The sequence below is a fragment of the Helicoverpa armigera genome, chromosome 2, assembly GCF_030705265.1.
Source record: "Helicoverpa armigera isolate CAAS_96S chromosome 2, ASM3070526v1, whole genome shotgun sequence".
In the NCBI taxonomy this organism is placed as follows: domain Eukaryota; kingdom Metazoa; phylum Arthropoda; class Insecta; order Lepidoptera; family Noctuidae; genus Helicoverpa; species Helicoverpa armigera.
Genome location: NC_087121.1, coordinates 13,903,199 through 13,922,477, shown reverse-complemented (window position 1 = coordinate 13,922,477; position 19,279 = coordinate 13,903,199). Strand labels below are relative to the sequence as shown.

General features: G+C 40.4%; 2 protein-coding genes across 2 annotated transcripts in view; both read right to left on the bottom strand.

The window, feature by feature from the left end:
- Positions 1–167: 167 nt before the first annotated feature.
- LOC135118821 (oocyte zinc finger protein XlCOF6.1-like) lies at positions 168–5,683 on the bottom strand. Its single transcript, XM_064041830.1, has 7 exons — positions 5,487–5,683; positions 5,076–5,397; positions 4,704–4,958; positions 3,854–4,052; positions 3,637–3,726; positions 844–990; positions 168–495 (listed from the first exon to the last, which is right to left on the bottom strand). The coding sequence occupies exons 1-7, from the start codon at positions 5,607–5,609 to the stop codon at positions 357–359; spliced, it is 1,275 nt and encodes a 424-aa protein (XP_063897900.1). The 5' UTR covers positions 5,610–5,683; the 3' UTR covers positions 168–356.
- Positions 5,684–8,659: 2,976 nt separating this feature from the next.
- LOC135116632 (lethal(2) giant larvae protein homolog 1-like) overlaps positions 8,660–19,279 on the bottom strand; it is a 42,475-nt gene continuing 31,855 nt past the window's right edge. Inside the window, exons 8-25 of the mRNA XM_064040723.1 lie at positions 18,935–19,054; positions 18,479–18,641; positions 17,771–17,960; positions 16,489–16,606; positions 16,085–16,186; positions 15,898–16,002; positions 15,384–15,543; positions 14,674–14,813; positions 14,123–14,273; positions 13,618–13,823; positions 12,744–12,884; positions 12,024–12,187; positions 11,648–11,741; positions 11,315–11,410; positions 10,849–10,977; positions 10,264–10,381; positions 9,442–9,485; positions 8,660–9,032 (exon numbers count right to left, since the gene is read on the bottom strand). Coding sequence (XP_063896793.1) covers positions 8,910–9,032; positions 9,442–9,485; positions 10,264–10,381; positions 10,849–10,977; positions 11,315–11,410; positions 11,648–11,741; positions 12,024–12,187; positions 12,744–12,884; positions 13,618–13,823; positions 14,123–14,273; positions 14,674–14,813; positions 15,384–15,543; positions 15,898–16,002; positions 16,085–16,186; positions 16,489–16,606; positions 17,771–17,960; positions 18,479–18,641; positions 18,935–19,054 — 2,364 coding nt within the window. The 3' untranslated portion in view covers positions 8,660–8,909. The remainder of the gene's footprint in view (positions 9,033–9,441; positions 9,486–10,263; positions 10,382–10,848; positions 10,978–11,314; positions 11,411–11,647; positions 11,742–12,023; positions 12,188–12,743; positions 12,885–13,617; positions 13,824–14,122; positions 14,274–14,673; positions 14,814–15,383; positions 15,544–15,897; positions 16,003–16,084; positions 16,187–16,488; positions 16,607–17,770; positions 17,961–18,478; positions 18,642–18,934; positions 19,055–19,279) is intronic.

Genomic DNA, 19,279 nt, shown 5'->3' with positions numbered 1-19,279 from the left:
ATTTACTTTTTTTTTATGGTTTCGAACCTCAAAAGGAAAAAACGGAACCCTTATAAGATTCTTTTTTTCGCTGATTTCCGTTAAAAAATTACAGAAAAACTAGCGCCAATTGAGCACATAGGACATGCAAAAATATGCTATAAGGGTGATATGGATCAAATTGGACTTGCATTAAATGACGATGGCCATTCTGTTCAACCGATTTTCATCATGATCTTCCTAGCCTTTCACCAACTATAAAAAATCTGGCTTCCAGTCTTAGCCGGATGCAGCTGAATACCATTGTTTTACGTACATTTGGACCGATTGTATCAGAAGTATTATTGGCATCAATAACTCATGCTAAAGGTTTAGTATCACGGACTGATGAAGTTCTTCTCGTGTGCAGTATACTCGTGACGCTTGCGGTGGTCGGAGCGACCGAACTTGATGCCGCAGTACTTGCAAGGGTAGCGCTTTACTTTCGTGTGACTTATCATGTGGATGGTGAGGTAGCTGGGGAGGAAATTACATCCTATTATTCTGTTTGTAAAGTTGGTATGTATGGCTGGATGTTTGTATCTCTTTCACGTAAAAATGATGTAATTATTGGATTGATTTTGATGAAACTTGGCACCCTGATAATAAAATATGTGCTTTTTGTCCATGTCCAGGAAGCAGTTCTATAAATCTATAATAAATCTTCTTTTAAATCGTTTGCGTTCGTCGCTTACTCAAGCATCGGAGTTACAAGGTGAGTCTGAAGTTATGAAACCGCTTATTCCATAGCGCGAAGCTTCGAATAATGTCTATTAGGCAGTACGAAATACTATTCCCATAGGTTTTTACTTAAAAGAAACAAACCTCTTCTTCTTAAATGTCATCTCACAGAGCGTGCAGGCGTGGTTCTTCCCCTCCTCGTGTATGAGCCGGTGACTCTTCAGGATCGACGTCGTGGAGAAACACTTGCCGCACTCAGGACACGCGTACGGCTTCTCTTTTGAATGACTCCTGGGTTGTTGGAAGAAATTGTAGCGGTACTACAACTCACAACACCGCCATCTACACATTCGGAGACGCAACTGTCCTGCATCGCACATGCAGTGTTCGCGTGCGCAGTGAATACAGATAGATCACCCCGACAACAACTGTCGGGTAGTAGCCCACCGAGTAGTAGATGGCGGTGTTGTGAGTTGTAGTACCGCTACAAAATCAATGTTAAAACTGTGCAGAGAAATGATAGGTCAGTGTCTATAGGTGTGTGATAGGAGGTACATAAGGCTAGTGTATAAGGGGAGTACACAGGGTTGTATATTAGGGAGTAAAATAAAAAGAAAAAATAATTGTGACATCACAAGTAAATTAGGGTTGTATTGTCCGCAGTGCCCGCTACGGTAGATCCGCGACTATAAAGTCTGACCTCACGTGCCGACCCTTTTCGCGTCGCCTTCCTAATGTGAGTAAGTGCTTAGTCTGTACAAAGCATTCCTATTATTTTTGGAATTCAATTCCGGGTGGAGAGAATAGAAGTACGAGTATGTATATGTCGGAGACTGTCAATAGTACGGACACTAAACGTCACGCAAGCGCGCCCTCTGGTGGCGTTTCCGGTGAAACTACATTTTGGCGCGCTTGGCAGAGTAGTGGTGGTCGGCGTGGCGTCCGCGGAGCTCAGTCTTGGTCGAGTCGTCGTGCTGCGCACATCTCGATACTGCCTTTCGTTACGTGTAGTGTACCTAGTGTTATTGCCTAGTGTTGTAGTACTGTTGTAGATCCATATTGTAAAGTGTGTAAAGTGTCTTTGAAATTAAAGTGTATTCTTCTAACCTAACAGACAGACATGTGTTGCTGGGAGTTTGTTCCGCCACTTCTTCTTCCCAAGCCAAAACACATAGGAAGTGGCGAAGGGCGGGCGTTTTGGGGCTGTCTTTTGTTCTGACTAATTTGAATAAACGTTTGACTTTTGAGTGTGAGTGTTTGAGTTTCTTTGAGTTATCTCTTTGCTTCATTACCCTAACTGATGTCGGACGATAGTGCCATCCTTGATGTTCGCCTCCGACATCAGAAGTGGGATGCAATCCGAATGCCCACGTGTGTTAAGGATTGCCATGCCATTGTTCAAAAAGTGAAAAGTGAAAAGTGATGTGCTCGTTCGAGTGATGTGTGGCGGCCGATGGTGGATTAGTTTCGGAAGAATTCGCCACGTGAAGACAAACTTTCTGATTTCCGAGTGCACGATAGGCACAGGCTGAATACCAACCTACTGGGAGAAGAAAATAAGGGAACATCAGAATTTTGATATGGAGGTTATAGTAACCACGGTTATGGTTTCAACAATGACGGTGATTATTGTGCAATCTGGCGACAAAATTACTGCGGAGCATCCCAGCTGCCAGGAGCCTGACGTTTATCGTAAGGTCGGAGTGTTGGTGCTCGCATCTACGTGGCTTCACGTCCGCGAAAGCCTTGCTGTACTGCGCGCCATAGCGATGTGCGCATCGTCATGCGCGTTGAGGTGTTGAGTGGAAACCCGATAACATCTAAGGTGAACCGAGCCTGGAGAACAGGACGAGGTCCACTAGTCAAGCGGCGCGCGAGGTGCGCTGCAGTTGCTGTTTGGAGCGTCATCCTCCCCCGGATTCGTCGTGGAGGCCGTATGAGTTGCGGCAGGCCAGGACATCGCATGTCATCGCACAAGGTGAAAGCATTCTATTGCATTGAAAATGTTTAGATTGATCAGACAAACTTGACAAACTAGCCTGTGTGGCAGCTAGGAGCCTGTGTGGCAGCTAGGAGCCTGTGTGGCAGCTAGGAGCCTGTGTGGCAGCTAGGAGCCTGTGTGGCAGCTAGGAGCCTGTGTGGCAGCTAGGAGCCTGTGTGGCAGTTAGGAGCCTGTGTGGCAGTTAGAGCCTGTGTGGCAGTTAGGAGCCTGGTGGCAGTTAGGAGCCTGTGTGGCAGTTGGTAGCCTGTGTGCTACATAGTGGTCAGGAGTGGCCGAGGTTGTACTGTGCATACTGTGCTGTGTTTGTGTTGTTGCAGATTAACCCACGAGGACGTGGGTCTACGCAGGATGGCCGTGTCGGAGACTGTCAATAGTACGGACACTAAACGTCACGCAAGCGCGCCCTCTGGTGGCGTTTCCGGTGAAACTACATTTTGGCGCGCTTGGCAGAGTAGTGGTGGTCGGCGTGGCGTCCGCGGAGCTCAGTCTTGGTCGAGTCGTCGTGCTGCGCACATCTCGATACTGCCTTTCGTTACGTGTAGTGTACCTAGTGTTATTGCCTAGTGTTGTAGTACTGTTGTAGATCCATATTGTAAAGTGTGTAAAGTGTCTTTTGAAATTAAAGTGTAAAGGTTCTTCTAACCTAACAGACAGACATGTGTTGCTGGGGAGTTTGTTCCGCCACTTCTTCTCCCCAAGCCAAAACACATAGGAAGTGGCGAAGGGCGGGCGTTTTGGGGGCTGTCTTTTGTTCTGACTAATTTGAATAAACGTTTGACTTTTGAGTGTGAGTGTTTGAGTTTCTTTGAGTTATCTCTTTGCTTCATTACCCTAACTGATGTCGGACGATAGTGCCATCCTTGATGTTCGCCTCCGACATATATATTTTGCGTTATGGTAAAACTAAGTAGTAATTGTATTTTATAACTATTTACCTTAAATGTATTTGCAGATGATATTTCTTGAAGAAGCTCTTTGAACATAACTGACATAGGTGCGATTTCTCTTTGTCGTGTACTTGTCGTCTGAAATGAATAGTAAAATTATAATTATAAAATGTAGTTTCTTGGTGTACAATAAAGCATAATCTATCTAAAATATTGTTTTGTAGTTAAAAAAATAACATTAACATTATTTACAAAACAAACTCACTTATGCAACATCATTCGACTCTTAGTATTGAACTTCTTATCACACAAATCACAAGGGAAGGCGTAGTCCTTAGTGTGCGTAGTCATGTGCAGTTCCAGGTTAGACTTGGAGATGAACCGACCACCGCAAGACACACAGCCGTAGGGCAGGGAATCACGGTTGTGCATCAAACGATGGTGCTGCTTTAAGTGGGCCACAACTACAAGAGGAAAGAGTTTTAGTTAGGATAAGCATTATTTACAGGATTGTAGTTTTTTCATATTGTAGTGGCTAGAATATTGTTTTCATGGCTTTGTGTCAGCACACCCTTTTATATTAAACTAGCTGATCCCGCGAACTTTGTATCATTTAAACCTTCCCTGGACATCTACAAACATTTTAAAACTAAAAAAAGCCAAATTGGTCCAGCCATTCTCGAGTTTTTGTGAGACTAACGAACAGCAATTCATTTTTATATATAAGATTTGCATGCTGAATATGAGGCGAGATATGAAGAAACATCATTGTATGTTTAGACCTTATTGTAACCATATTTCAAGAAAATAAATAAATTCTAATTCATGTATTGTATTGCAGTCTATCGTGCCAGTTTCAGGTGAATAGAACAGACTATTTGATTTCTGCATGAGACTTACTCAGAACTTACAACAGTTTAGAGAAAGTAACACAGTTACACTCAGTTGTGTGAACATATGAACAAAATTAATCCATGCACTCTGCTACACCACTTTCAGACAGCAAAAATGTTTTACACAAACCAATTGAATATTTGTTTTGATTTACAATATTTATATATGAAAGTTTATATATATATTTTTTTATGAATTAGAATCACTAAAGTACTACCAACCTTTATTACACAATGGGCATTGTTGTTTAGTGCCTAAATGTTTTATTTTTGTATGTCTATGGCGTGCGCTGTAAGTGGAAAACGCTTTGTCACACAGTTTGCAAGGGATGCGTTTCCGACTAGCAGCAGGTAGGTGCTGGATCGCATGAGCCTTAAGGTCTTTCACAGCTTTCCCACATTCCTCACAAATTCGTTTTGTCACCTTGCTTTTGGTTTTGGGAGTTTTAGCAGCCCGTTTTCGTTTTCTTGGTGGTTCTATAAAGAAATTATTTCATTGTTAGGTTTTTGGATATTGGTTAGTTTTTATCTAAATGTAAGTACAATAAAAGAAACTATTAAATAACAAATATTAACACAACTGAAGTGACTTACTCTTCTCTACAGTATCTTCCTTATATTCGTATTTTATTCTTTTGATAACACTTAGGAATTCGTCATCGGTATCACCATCATCAAATCCATCCTTTGGTTCCTCTTTAACAGTTGCATCCATAGAATCATCACTGACAGACTGGTGCTCATTTTTAATATCATCATCACGTAAGAAAACCTCATTTTTGACACCATTTGATTCTTGTATAGACTTCAAGTAAACATCGCTTCTTAGAGCTAAACATTTGAAATCATGGAATGACCATATTTTATCATAACATTTTGTACATAGTTTTGTACTTATTTTTGAGTCCTCATCAACCTAAAGATAGAGAAAAACACATTGCTTTAGAAATTAAGTATTGTAGTGTTATAGAGCGTGGCTTTCTATTGCAGTAGTGTATTGTTTACCTCAATGCTTAAACAAAACATGAAAACGTCAACAAAACTTCTTTCATCAACAGTTTTATTATTTTCTAACTTAAATATGTCTTTCTGCGATCCACCCGCAAGACAGACTCTACACAGATCCATTTTATTGCATTATATTAATAAACTAAACCCTGTGAAACACTGAAACTCATGATCCTGAATTCAAAACTTATGACAAATTGACAACTAACTTGATAGTTCTGACACTGACAGTTGACACGTGAAAGCTTTTTAAACGGTTTTATTTAGCTTACCCTGTTTGTTTTAAACGGTTTTATTTAGCTTACCCTGTTTGTTTTATTATTTATTCTTGGGTCAAATTTAGTAATTCAAATTTAAGTACCTTGCTGTTGTCAGATTGATCTGAAATTTGGTACACACCTTTAATTCCGATGACAATACAATATACTAATATCAATAACATTATAAATCCAAGATGGCCGCCGGTACAAAATGGCGGATTACATATTTTTTCCACAACCCCCTCAATATGGGTATCAAATGAAAGGGCTACTCAAGTAGAATACTGTCAGCAACCCAGCGGGGCCAACAGGGCCAAGGCCTGCCTGGCTTCGGGATTGTCCTAGTACATAAAAGGCCTACGACGAAACACAACGGTTTTTAGTCAGTAAGAGTCTGGCACTCCCTCACTGCTGCTGACCCATATATAGAATGAGGAATATTCGGTAGGCATTTTCATTAAATACTAAAAACTAGAAAATAAAAAATCGGTAAAAAAACTTTTAAGTTAAACGGTTTTATCTTACGTGCACTGAAAACTAGAAAATAAAAAAAAACTGTTACTTACCTATAAACCTACATAGGTGGTCCCGGTCATATTAGACTAAAATAAAAACGTGGGGGCCCTCTGAAATCCTACCTATGGCAAAGCATATCTTTATACTTTGGTAGATCGTGAGCTCGGCGTTCGCTGGTGAAGCCGCTACGGCTGATTATTGATTGTCAAAATCTCCAGTTACGATTATAGTAAGTAGAATTAAAGTAAGTAGAACCTCTAGAAGAAAGTATTACAGCAATAGTTAGGTAATGGGCCCCACGTTTTTATTTTAGTCTAATATGACCGGGACCACCTATGTAGGTTTATAGGTAAGTAACAGTTTTTTTTTATTTTCTAGTTTTCAGTGCACGTAAGATAAAACCGTTTAACTTAAAAGTTTTTTTACCGATTTTTTATTTTTAAATATTGTGTATCTAGCTTTCTGGCCTTTGCTATTACTGCATAAAACGAGGTATATAGTGGATGGATAAGACAAGTGTGAGTTTGTAATTCTATCTAATTGCTTTTATAAAAACAGTCTAGGAGTTTATCAGGAAGTAGGACAGGACAGGACTGTCTTAACTATAATAAAGAATTATATGTCATTGCATAAGTGAGAAAAAAAAACCAAGTCTCATGATGATGCCATGTCGATCCTTGGACGGCAAGTAGGTACATTGTGTCCAAATCATTATATTTTTATTAGTTATTTATTTTGAAGTGCTTACTTTTATTTTTTTTTATATATTAACTGTAATAGGACAAATCCCATGACTTGTATTTGTATGTATGCCTTTGTCTCAGAAGCTTGTTTCAGCAGAACTTCTGTGTTTCCATAATTTTTTTTTGTGCCAATTTTATTCACTTGCCAACCAATGTGAATAGCGTTCAACCTGAATGTATTTACGAGACTGTTATTGAGCCACACAAGCCTCTCTGCTTTTATGGACGTCTCTGCCTTCATCGCATTTACCTTATTTTTCAACATCATTTGCAGTCGCAAGAAGGGTAGTAAATAACACGACATTTCATATAGTCTTAGCTTTTATTTCTTGTAAGAATGTTGGATACAAATTGCTAATTTCGTATCAAATGTTTATTAAAATGCCACAGTATAAGGAGAAAAATTGTATATACTATAAATAGAAGCATTTTGGACGCCATATGAGTACCCTTGACGCTTCCTACAGTAAATGTTACTATGGTTGTTGATATGGCCCGAAAGAGGCCCAATTTACCAACAAAAGACAGGCACATTAACTTATATCTATGAATAAAATATATGTCTAAAACAATAATCAATCCCCTTAGATCACAATTGTGATGTGTAGTAAGATGTGCTCAAACATGTTCCGATATAACTAGCTGCCATTGATTTTTAAAACATAACAGAATATTCCAATTAAGGTACAAAATAAAATTGCAAACTGGTTAAAAAATAAAAAGGATAAAAAGCTAAAAAATATTGCATAAAACTTTTCACAACATTATAATTTATTAAAATTAATATTTACTGAATATACAATTCAATTTAAGTGAAACACTGCAAGGTAATACAACAATTTGTCTATAATATTAATATAAAATTGGCAATAAAAATGTTCACTCCAACTTGCTGTGGAAAATCTAAATGCTATTCATAATAAAATATAATCTAGTCGTTACTAATTGTCAAATGTTTCTAATGCTATCACCTAGATACAATCTTTATTATAATAAAAAAGAAATAAATAGGCACATCACATTCACTCCGAATGTTCGAAATACTAACTTAACGAGCTAAATTAGAATATTAATTTCACATTGTTCTCTTAACTATAAATTACTTAAAACAATCCACAATTATATTGTAGTATTGCTGGTTACAACAAACGTTGCTATGGCGTTCCGGATTTTGTACTAACATAAACATACTCGTTACATTTTGTTATGGATTGGTCGCCTGGATGCCTACGCGACGAAGCTCTGTGTTCACATACTGAAGCTTGCAAGCATTACCTCGGGTTGCCATGTTAAAAATAGAACTAAGAACAATTAAATAATGTAGTTAACATAATCTCATTTAATAGAAAATTCTCGTGATACTGTTAAGTACAGATTAAGCATCTATTTATATATTTTTAACTAAATAATACACAACATTGCAAAGAAAATTACATCCAAAGTAGTCGCCATAATATAAACATGCAAGCCACATAAACCGATAGTAAATAATATTAAAGTTAACATAATAAAATGCAAGTAGACCTTAAAAACACGAAGGAATTACATAATACATAAATGTACAGGAAATGCTCCTAATTGGATAGTTTTCGAATACCTAGATTAACCGAATTGACTTTCGTTAATAAGGAGAAATGAATTCATGGCAGTACCTTTAGCTGTCTAGGCATAGAACGAAATTTATCGCTATAAATACGTTTACAAATTATTCTAGTTGTATTAAAAACTAAACGTTGTCACTCTTAATACAATTTTTGTCAAATGATAAAAAACGCCGGTATTTCGTCTGGGGTCGGTGGTTTGAATACCGGTTGAACGATACGGTTGGAATAGACAAGTGGCGGAATATAGAGCCGGTATGGGGGCCGGCAGCGTAGTGCATGGTTGGGTGTTGTGCGCGGTTAGTTGGTCTCGGCGGCGGCGGGCTGCGGCGGCACGGGCACGGCGAGCGGCGAGCGCTGGCGGTCAAACATCTCGAGGATCAGCTTGGGGTCGGTGCCGGCCGGGACCGTCACTGTGCCCGTCTGTGTAACACCGCTTCATGAGTACCATCGCACGTTCTTCTCGGCAACTCGTGGCGGCCGCGCGTGTTTGCCAGGGTCTACTGCAGATTATTGCCAATACGAGCTCGTTTACAACTCATTTTGTTTTACTACAATTTAGTCATGATGGTGAATGATCCCCTGTACGAACAACACACGAACGGACGCCACAACATTGCGTATATTTCGAGTTAGTTGGTTAATACACAATTTAAAATTAGTTTTATTTGTTGTTAATTAAGAGGCTAGATAGTTCAGGATCGAGAGAATCTATAAGGTTATTGATAAAAGGCGTATGAAGCTAAATACTTGATAGAGGGAGTAGGGCGTTCATGCAAGGTAGATAAGTATAGTTGTACATAAGGTACTATGAAAGCAAAGTGTGGGGTACCTCGATGCGCGTGATGACTCCTTCCTCGCGACTGTGCTCTAGGACTACAAACAAAACACAAAGCGCCCGTCAAACATACAAACGGATAAACATGAAACATAAACATATAAAATGGTGTATGAAGCGATTTAAATCTTAACATTTTATTGGTAAATTTTAACAAGTAGCGCTTTGGTAGAAAACAAACAATTTCTTATGTGATTGAAACTAAGCAAAGTTGAAATTATAATATTGTTCGACAGGCTCGACATTAAATAAAATAACTGGGAAATTGTTATTTTTCAGTAACAAATAATAATTATAGAAACAATAAAAATATTATTTTGCGCGTAATGCAAAAGCTTTGCTTTATTAACATCATAATTTGGATACAAAGTAAGCCAATTCATAGCGTATGTCTCGCTTCATGCAAATTATATTTTTATTGGTGGGGAACTGAAATCCTGTGGATAAAAACTGTATAAAGGTATAACCTACAAGATTGATACTACTGTCAAGTATGAATTATGAGGTAAGATTGAAATTCTACTAATATATAATTCTTCACTCTTGCTGTTACTATTTTTGGAATTTAATTATTTTGTAGTTTTTCTATTGTCAAAGAGCAGGATATCCTATCTGTTTCGGTCACTTTACACATCTTATTTCAAGTTCAAACTGTGACTTCTACATAATTATATAAAAAAAAAAACAACAAATTCCGATCAAACATTCAATTCCCTACAATGACTTATCACTGCTTGTTTTCCTACTAATCCTATCTGTACCCTAACCTGCTCATCTGGTCAACTAGTCTACACTGCGTAGTGACGTCATACTCACTGTTCTCACTGGTGCTGTTGGTAGTGGTGGTGGTGGTAGTACCATCACCGTTGGTATCGCTGACCGTGGTGCGCGTGGTGGTCTTCACCACCATTGACGATGTGTTTACTTGCGAGTTCTGTTTCAGGGGATGATGTCTTTAGTATAGTAGTTCCAACTCTTTCATACTGTTTTATGGCAAATAAATAATTTATTTGCCATAAAACAGTATGAGTATATAAGCCCATAATTATTATGGGCTTATATACTCATTGCTGAGTTAAAAGTTAAACGTATGCCTTCCTGTCTCCTAATATACGAGGATGCTTGTTCAACTATTGGTCATTGCAGTAGCCGTAAAGTTGGTCGCCTTACTATTTATTGTACCACTTCTACAAAGTCTAGGGAACATTCAGTAGTGACCGAGTCGCTGAGTCATACCTCATACAATGTACAAGAACATTAATACAAAAAAGTATCATCCGCTTTCGTGCGTTTATGGCTACAAAAAGTTTTGCTATATCAATGTTGTAAATAAGAAGATGTGAGCACATGGTCTTCTTTTGCTGGAATTTAAATAATTGAGTCAATATAAAGCAGTTTTACCTGTAAGTTAATATTAAGTTCGGGCGCAGCTTGGTTGTCGGTCGGCGCCTGCGTGTGGTCGCGTACGGAGTCCACCGTGATGTCGGCCGACGCCGCTGTCACGTCGTGAGGTGCTTCTGATGACTCCTCCTGTGGTTATAGTTTGTTATAGTTTTGAGTGTACTTTAATTTGAAAACAAGGGGTGACTGAAGGCTGAAGTTAACTGATAACTCTTCTCAGTAAGCAGTTGTTTTAAAAAAACTGTTGTTTATGTTGTCGTTCAAACTGGGTCTAGATGTGTTAGAAGTTGAGACATTGTTATAAAGTCGTCAAATTGAAACAAATTGTGACTCAATTAAGCAAAAATTGTAATCCTACCTCCAAATACGACCTAACTTTTGACAGTTTCCCAACTTAACATTAAAACCCTTTTTAAATTTAACAAAAAGGTTAGTCAAGTTACATAAATAATAGTAAGACACAAACCTTGTGTTCGCCATTCGTTAGCGGCGGTTCTTCCACGGCTCCACGCAGTGCCGCCGCCCATGGCGACAGAATTATGTGGCACTGTGCTATCGTCACCTGCATAAATACACAAATTATCAAAACCTGATAAATATTTCCGCAAATAGGTCGATATCAATACGTCGAATCTTCTCTAAAAGCGCGATCGAGATGGATTTCTTATTTGAGAAGAAACACCGAAAGAAACTCTATGGTCTCTTTAACTACGGACTACGCCATTAACAAATGTTGTTCAATATGAGATAGAAGTTGATATAGACAGTAGCATATACAGTGAAGAAAGTTAAGTCATACCTTAGTAGCAGATAAGGTGATCCGTTGTAATTCCGACGAAGAATGCAAGTAGAGAGCTTCGCCTCGTTTCGAGAAGCATAAACTTGAAATGCCACTGAAACAATACATTTTTAAATTTCATTAAAGGCATATTACATTGCACAGAACAGCACGTAAATATCAGATCTGCGCCTGATCTCTCTCCTGCCAAATTAGGCTATGAGAGTGAAGGAATAGTGAGTGCACCTGTGTCTGCGCAAATGCCTGTCCACTATAACATGTCCTGCACAGCTGGTCTCCTTAGTATGAGAACACACACCTTGGCCGTCAACCATTATAGGCTATACCATTGCAAAACAGACCCTACTAGCATTACAATAAAGTTGAATATCCTCACTTGATGTCCTCCTTGCGCACGGCGGCGGCGTTGAGCTGGCGGCGCAGCTCGGGGCTGAGCACGAGGCAGTCGCCCAGGTTGGTGAGGCACAGCAGGCACCACTCGCGGTGCAGCCCGCCTGCTGCCCCGGGGCATTCGAACCACGCGAACGCTGTGCGACGGACCTAAGGAACGGAGTGAGGGTTTATTGTCGGAACATAGTCATGTTTAGTATCTTGAGAGGCCAAACATTACTTACATCACGAATTCTCTTGTTAACGTATAATTCTGTTTTAATATTGTATTCTGATGCACTAAAATGTAATGATTATGTTAATAATACAGTCCTGAGATGTTGGCGGTATTTTACAATTAACCTTTTCATCATCAGCCTATCGCAATCCACTGCTGGACATAGGCCTCTCCAAGTGCACGCCACTGAGATCTATTTTCGGCTTCTCACATCCAGCTCCTGCCAGCCGTCTTGACTTGCGCAATTAACCTTTTATGTTTGTATTTTTGAAGAGTGTGTGGAACAAATGAACTGCCCCACCCACTGCTCAACCCTCAAAAACCCTTGTCTATGTGATCGAGAACCTACACTGCAAACCTAAGGTGTCTCCATATCTACCACAGCAACTGAGGACTGTCCCCCCCTCCTTTGCTAGCATAGCTTCTCTGCAGATGGATAGTCATTCTATACCCTGTCACGTTTTGTAACAAAGCCTCTCGTGTACATACCCTGGCGCCCTCGTGCGCGGTGAGCTTGTACTTGTTGTGCGGCTTGAGCGAGGGCAGCGTGAACACCTTGAACTGCTCCTCCGACGTGATCACCACGCGGTGCGTGCCGCTCTCCGGCAGCGGAGACACGCCGCGCTCAACCTGGTAAATAAAATAAAATATTTATAATAATACAGGAATATTTGTAGATCACAAATAACAGCAAAAACTTTCAGACATCAATGCTCCGAGGCATGATGATGATGTCCTCCTAGCCGATTATCGGCTACGGCGGCTGTTCTCATATAAGGATGTCAGAAAGCTGCACAGAACATATTATAGTGCACATGCATATGCGTGACACAGGTGCACTCACTATTCCTTCACTCTGCGCCCGATGGGACGACAATCCGACACCACCGGAGAGAGATCACAAGCAGGATCGACATTTACGTGCTCTCCGATTCACGGCTGTATCTATCACCATCTTCCAGGATCCGGGCTGTGTTGTGTTACATGTTTCTAACCGCCATTAAGTTTGACACAAATACTCTTTCTTACCTCTAAGCCGGTGCTTGAGCTGTATCTCCTTGGCGAGCTGGCAGGTGCCGGGCTGTATACACAGATATAGTTACCTCTAGCGGCTCAGGCAGCGGCACGGCAGCTCCGTCGAGCACGGTGATGCCGATGACGGGGGCGCGGTGCTTGAGCTGTATCTCCTTGGCGAGCTGGCAGGTGCCGGGCTGTATACACAGATATAGTTACCTCTAGCGGCTCAGGCAGCGGCACGGCAGCTCCGTCGAGCACGGTGATGCCGATGACGGGGGCGCGGTGCTTGAGCTGTATCTCCTTGGCGAGCTGGCAGGTGCCGGGCTGTATACACAGATATAGTTACCTCTAGCGGCTCAGGCAGCGGCACGGCAGCTCCGTCGAGCACGGTGATGCCGATGACGGGGGCGCGGTGCTTGAGCTGTATCTCCTTGGCGAGCTGGCAGGTGACGGGCTCGTCTTTCCTCTTGTTCGTGTTGGGGACGGTTATCGTGAAGGCGTAGACTGTGCCGTTGTTTGTGCCCGCCCATAGGGTCGGTGTTGAGTTTTGTGCTGAAAAAGATGGAACGAAAATGGTGGTCAAAATCTGTGGACAAAATGTTGCTGCCCATGCGCAAGTCTCTAAATGGAGAAATAAGTTAAATACCAAGAACATGTAACACGATAAAAGTTTGAAAAAGGTAGACATTTTTGTGATGAGGACTTTTTTAAATACCTCGTCACAATAAAACATTCGACCAAATTTTGACTGGGCAACTATACATAACCTACTATAATGCAGTCAGTTAAACAAATTATACAAGGTAAGCCTTGGTATAAGGTAAGGTTTTATTTATTTAATCAATACATACTGTTAATAAGGAATGTCCTAGCGAAGTATAGACAGCGCACCATAGAGCCGAACCCGTCATCCGTAGGTCTCGCTTCGATCGCCCGCTCTACGGGCTTCAATTCCGCGTCCGTGTCTGATGCCGCCTTGTCTGTGGGCTTTTTCGGGATTGGCTGCAACGAAAAAACAATATGATTGTATTAGCTGTTCCACGCGACCCTGCAAGTACATATATGGGACTTAGGGATGGTACATAAGGGAGTTTATAGGGGGAGTACATGAGGGCGTACAAAGGGGTATTACAAGGGGAGTACAAGATGGAAATAGAGGAACCCATGAGCGAGTATATGGGTACACTGCACTGTACATAGAGGATCCTGTAGTTACATAATGTAATAAGTGTGACATCACAAATAAAAAAGGGTTATAGGCGCATTTTCCACTAACGTAGAACGGCCACTGCATCTAACGCCTGCCGTACCCAGAAGGTTGGTATGTTATGAGTGTTTCTTACAAAGTAATTGTAAGTAATCTGTGCTATTTAAAAGTATGTACATAATTATGTGTACTCACTTGTGTGGGTGAAGTGGGGCTCGACGTGGTGGTCTGTCGCCGCTGTGACCTTCCTTTCCGCAGTCTTCTGAACGACTCCCTCAGGGACTTCTTGAACGACTTTCTTCTTGAAATTGGCGTGTCGCCAGCACCGGAATGATCTGTTATAAAGATAAAAGGGATTATTACATACGAACTCTTATTTTTTTTCTTTGGGATGGGATGATTTAAAAGTCTGCCTCCTTGACTCGAAGATCAAAGTAGTCAAGGGTATGTTCGGGTAATACATATGGGATGTCCAGCAGTTTTACAATACAGATTCGAGTCTGGTTTTTAGAAGGTTGTCTCCATAATTTAATTTAGTTAGGTCAGGTTACAGTTATACTGCGGTACAGGGAGATCTTGACTTCCAATCCCGGCCGAAGAAGGGGCACCGAGCATAGAGGGAGAAGGGCGGGCAACGCCTTCTGCCCCCATGTACGGATGATGGGGAAGTCCCCGTCCCCGTCGGACAGGAGGCGGCGGCGCACGTATATAGGCGCGTGCCCCTGACGCGATGCATGGGGTAGCTTAACACTTCACTGACCGTGCAGGAGATGAGATGTGGAATTCAGATTCGCGGCCCCGCGTGCACGTGCAGGGAGACACGGCGACGCTTAATAGCTGGTAAGAGTCCAGCACTCCACCCCGCCTTTACCTAAGTTTAGGAAGTTCATATAGAGTGTTGTTACCGTGCGGGTTGAGCGTGCACTTGTGCAGCAGCGGGCGGCAGGCCAGCGCGTCCAGCAGCGCCAGCCCGTGCGCCGTGCCGCCGCACACCACGCCCCACTCCCACTGCGCCGCCAGCGCCGTCACCGCCGCCGGGGGGACCAGCTGCACCACCGAGCTGGCCTGGGAAGTAAACCACTCATTAATATTCACTCTTTGTGGAACATACGGCGACAATTTTTTTGTTAAAAAGTCGCTGTCTATTAGAGATGGATCGGGCCGCCACTTAGTCTAGCGGCGAGCGGAGAGCTTTGTCAACCAACCAAATTTTTGTTTATCAAACATCTCGTCTCCGCCTCCCTCACGGTGTATCCCCAAGCGGAGCAACCCCGAGTCTTATGTTCTAATATTAGTACAGAATTTCTATATCTTTGTAAGTAGGCCTACAATTCCTTTGAAAGATAGGAGGGATCAAAAAGGTCTTTCCTTTAGCTGAAATTCAAACCTAAGATTGTAAATTGTTGCTTCATCACTCACCTGATATCCTTGTGGGAATGTGAGTGATCCTGATCTTAAAGTCAGCTGATCGTGCCCCTTCCATACAAAGCCGTCGCGATCTGATACGATGTTCACTGTCACAGACTGGAACAAAACAATACCATGTAATTTACTTAATATATAAATAATATTTACACCATTTTTTACCTTTATTTTATATATTTACCTTAACTTCAGCAGTGTTTGACGATGTCTTGAGGCTTGCGATAACAATATGACCAGCGGCACCACCGATTGTCAGCATTCCGGAAAGTGGGCACAGGATTACCTGACAAGAGAATTTCATCATTAAAAGTGACCCATTGATGATTAACGTTGAAATACTGTAACCTTACTTCACTTTAAGCATTATAAAGGCCAAAGCTCACCGACAACATAAGAAAAATACGCTGTCGGTGAATATGGGCCTTTATAGTTTTTCTGCCGCAGCAATTTACGTAGTGTGACTGTGATAGAATGATTAAAAAATGAATATATAAAATTGGGTAACGTATTTGTCTCTTAAAAACTCTTAATGATGTTAAAAGATTATTTTTCGAAAATGTTCCTTATTCTATATGTCTTTCTTACCCGTTTGACAGCAAGCCTTGGATCGTCACTATAAGGGTCGAAGGTTCCCACTCGTCTGAAAGGAGGCCATTCCTCTTCGTCGGTCTGACTGTCGTTGTTCTCGCCTATTTCTTCACCACTATTTATATAAAAAAAAGGTATGAAAATGTATTAAATACAAAATGATGTTGTCTCTGGCTAGTCATAATGTTGCCAGGGTAAATAAATAATATTTTTTTTTTATTAGTTACTGATTTTATGTGTTAGTATCAGTGGCCTTATCGGGGGGACCACACGGTAGATTGGTTAACAAAAATATATGGGGTTAAAAACATGATGGGTTTGATGAAGTTATACATAGGCTGATGAATATTTATGTTATGATAGAATTCCAGCTTATGAAGGACACAATACTATGAATATTAAAATGTTTCATTTTATGTATATTTTTGGCAAATCATTGCAAAATGAGATGCTACAAAATAAATTAGGAAGGTAACAGTTTATAAGACCAACAAAAAATCTAAAAATGTGATCAATATTTCCTTCCATACTGCGTGCATTACTGAACAATGATTTATGACGGCATAAAGTTGCCATAACAAAAAAAAATTATGAATAAAAAGTCATGCAGCTGGCAATAAAATAATTTTTCATGCTAACAACATTAACTGTTACCTTGTGGTCGACCGTTTGAGCCCACTTCGTAATGAGCAAGCAATAAGCAGAGGAACAAATTGTTAGCGAACGGTAAAGGCGACGTCACACAGAGGGCATTAGGTTAAAGAGATTTTTAGCAGTAATTCAACTTGGCCTATGAAAAGAATAATACCGTTTCAATACCTAAAAGTTTATCAACGTGTTTATGTTCAGATCATTCTGAATTGATTTGTAATGCGGCATAAATAGTTCACATTTAACATACAATTATATTTTTTTCTGAAATAATGGCTACCCATAGTATATTTATCAAAACATTCCCTAACATTTTTTTGGTTTAGGAATTACGCAATGAGAATTTGAGTACGAGGTTGTCCCACATGGCCTCTATGTGTCGAGGCCTTCATTGCAAGCCATGAATGACTTTAGCAGGCTATGTAAACCATTATTTACCTCTAGAAAAATTAGATGGCATATAAATTCTAAACTCGAAAATCTTTTAAAATAGCTTTTTCACATATTTAAAAGTTAGCTTTATGTGTTAGTTTGCTAAGATAATTATTATTTAGCTAGCATCACTATTTTTTAAAGGTTTCTCTTTTATATCATCAATTTTAAAATATATAAATAAAATGTCGGTCACCTGAACAGTTGCGCAGTAGTATACTTGTAGAGAGGAGTCATGGCGACTCCGCTTACATCCCAGAATCGTACAGAGCCGTCTTCGTGTCCCGTGAGTAGCAGTTGTCGCTCCGCCTGCTCGGGAGTCTCCGCGACGCCGCCGGAGATCGGCCACGCGCTTTCAGAGTAGACATTTTCGCTTTGCTGTTGACCTGGACATGATAAATAACAGATTTAGTATTGTTAAGTTAAATATTTTATTGTTTTATCGTATTTTGTGCGTATGCTTTTGAGTACCCGATGTAAAACTGCAGGTGGAGTACATTAAAATATTATAAAGGTAATCTTGGTAGCATATGTACTGAAGACACCTTCAAGAGCTTTCATATGGCATAGGTTTACGTTTATAGGGTACAAATTACGCATGATCCTTTCTAATTGGATTACATTTCTTATTTTTTGTACCATACCGTACACCCAGCATGATTCCTATAAAATGAAATATACTCGTCCAGTTCTATCAGAAACACATTTGTTTGAAACTTCTTCCCAGCAAAAACACATAGGAAGTGGTGAAGGGCGGGCGTTTTGGGGGCTGTCTTATGTAAATTTCTGACGTTCAAAAAGTACTGTCTTGTCTTGCAGCCAAGTTTAAATAAATGATTTTTGATTTTTTATTACAAAATTTATCTCATTTTAAATCAAAAACCAATCAAATAAGAGTTCTCACCAGCGGCGACGATATTCTCATAGACGTTGGACGCAACATTGTCGACCAACTGCGCGGTAGTGACGGCGGACGCGTGGATGGAGACCAGGTACGGTAGGCGGAGAGGACGCCAGCGATCGTCGCATAGGTCTATAACTACTAACTCTTCTTCTGCTAATACAACCTGGGGACAAAGGGAAAAACAAAATGTTATTTGTTTGTAAATATGAATTTTGATAAAAATTAAAAACTTTACTAAACTTAGTTTACAAAGAAACATTAGGTACTTTGTTTTTCTTTTTGCTTTTGCACAGCATGTTACTATAGATAGAATTTTTTATCTGTTAAAAAAATGGCTAGTTCGATGCCATTACAATATGAGGAATCTATGCCTACGTGTGAGATATCAATTTATTGACAAGAATCTCTTCCAATAAGAATTATTCTGTGAGCAACATTGTGCTATTGTAAAGTTACCAAAGCAGCGGCGACTTGGTTGACGGTTTGTAACTGCATCTGCGCAGGAGTGTCGGGCCTGTCTTCCTGTAGCGGCACACCGTCGGGCGGCACCGGGGTCGTTGTGAAGAAATCGATTACCTTGAAAAGTAAATAAGTAAAATAATCTATACTTAATAATTTAATAAACAGGATGTTTTGTTTCTTTGTATCTTAAAGGCTCCGAAATACAGAACCGATGTGAAAAATTCGTTCACTGTTTGAAAGCTACACTATTCCCGAGTAACATAGGCTATATTTTATCCGGGTATGGGCAGAAGTTCCTGTGGGACGCGTGTGAAAAGGCGGAGAAAAAACTACTTAGTA

Excerpts from the sequence above, each read along its gene's own strand:
- LOC135118821 (XM_064041830.1), bottom strand. The coding sequence starts at position 5,609 with ATGGATCTGTGTAGAGTCTGTCTTGCGGGTGGATCGCAGAAAGACATA. Across the intron at positions 5,398-5,486 it reads TGTTTTGTTTAAGCATTGAG|GTTGATGAGGACTCAAAAAT; the intron begins GTAAACAATACA and ends CTCTATCTTTAG. Across the intron at positions 496-843 it reads ATGACATTTAAGAAGAAGAG|CTACCTCACCATCCACATGA; the intron begins GTTTGTTTCTTT and ends TTTCCTCCCCAG.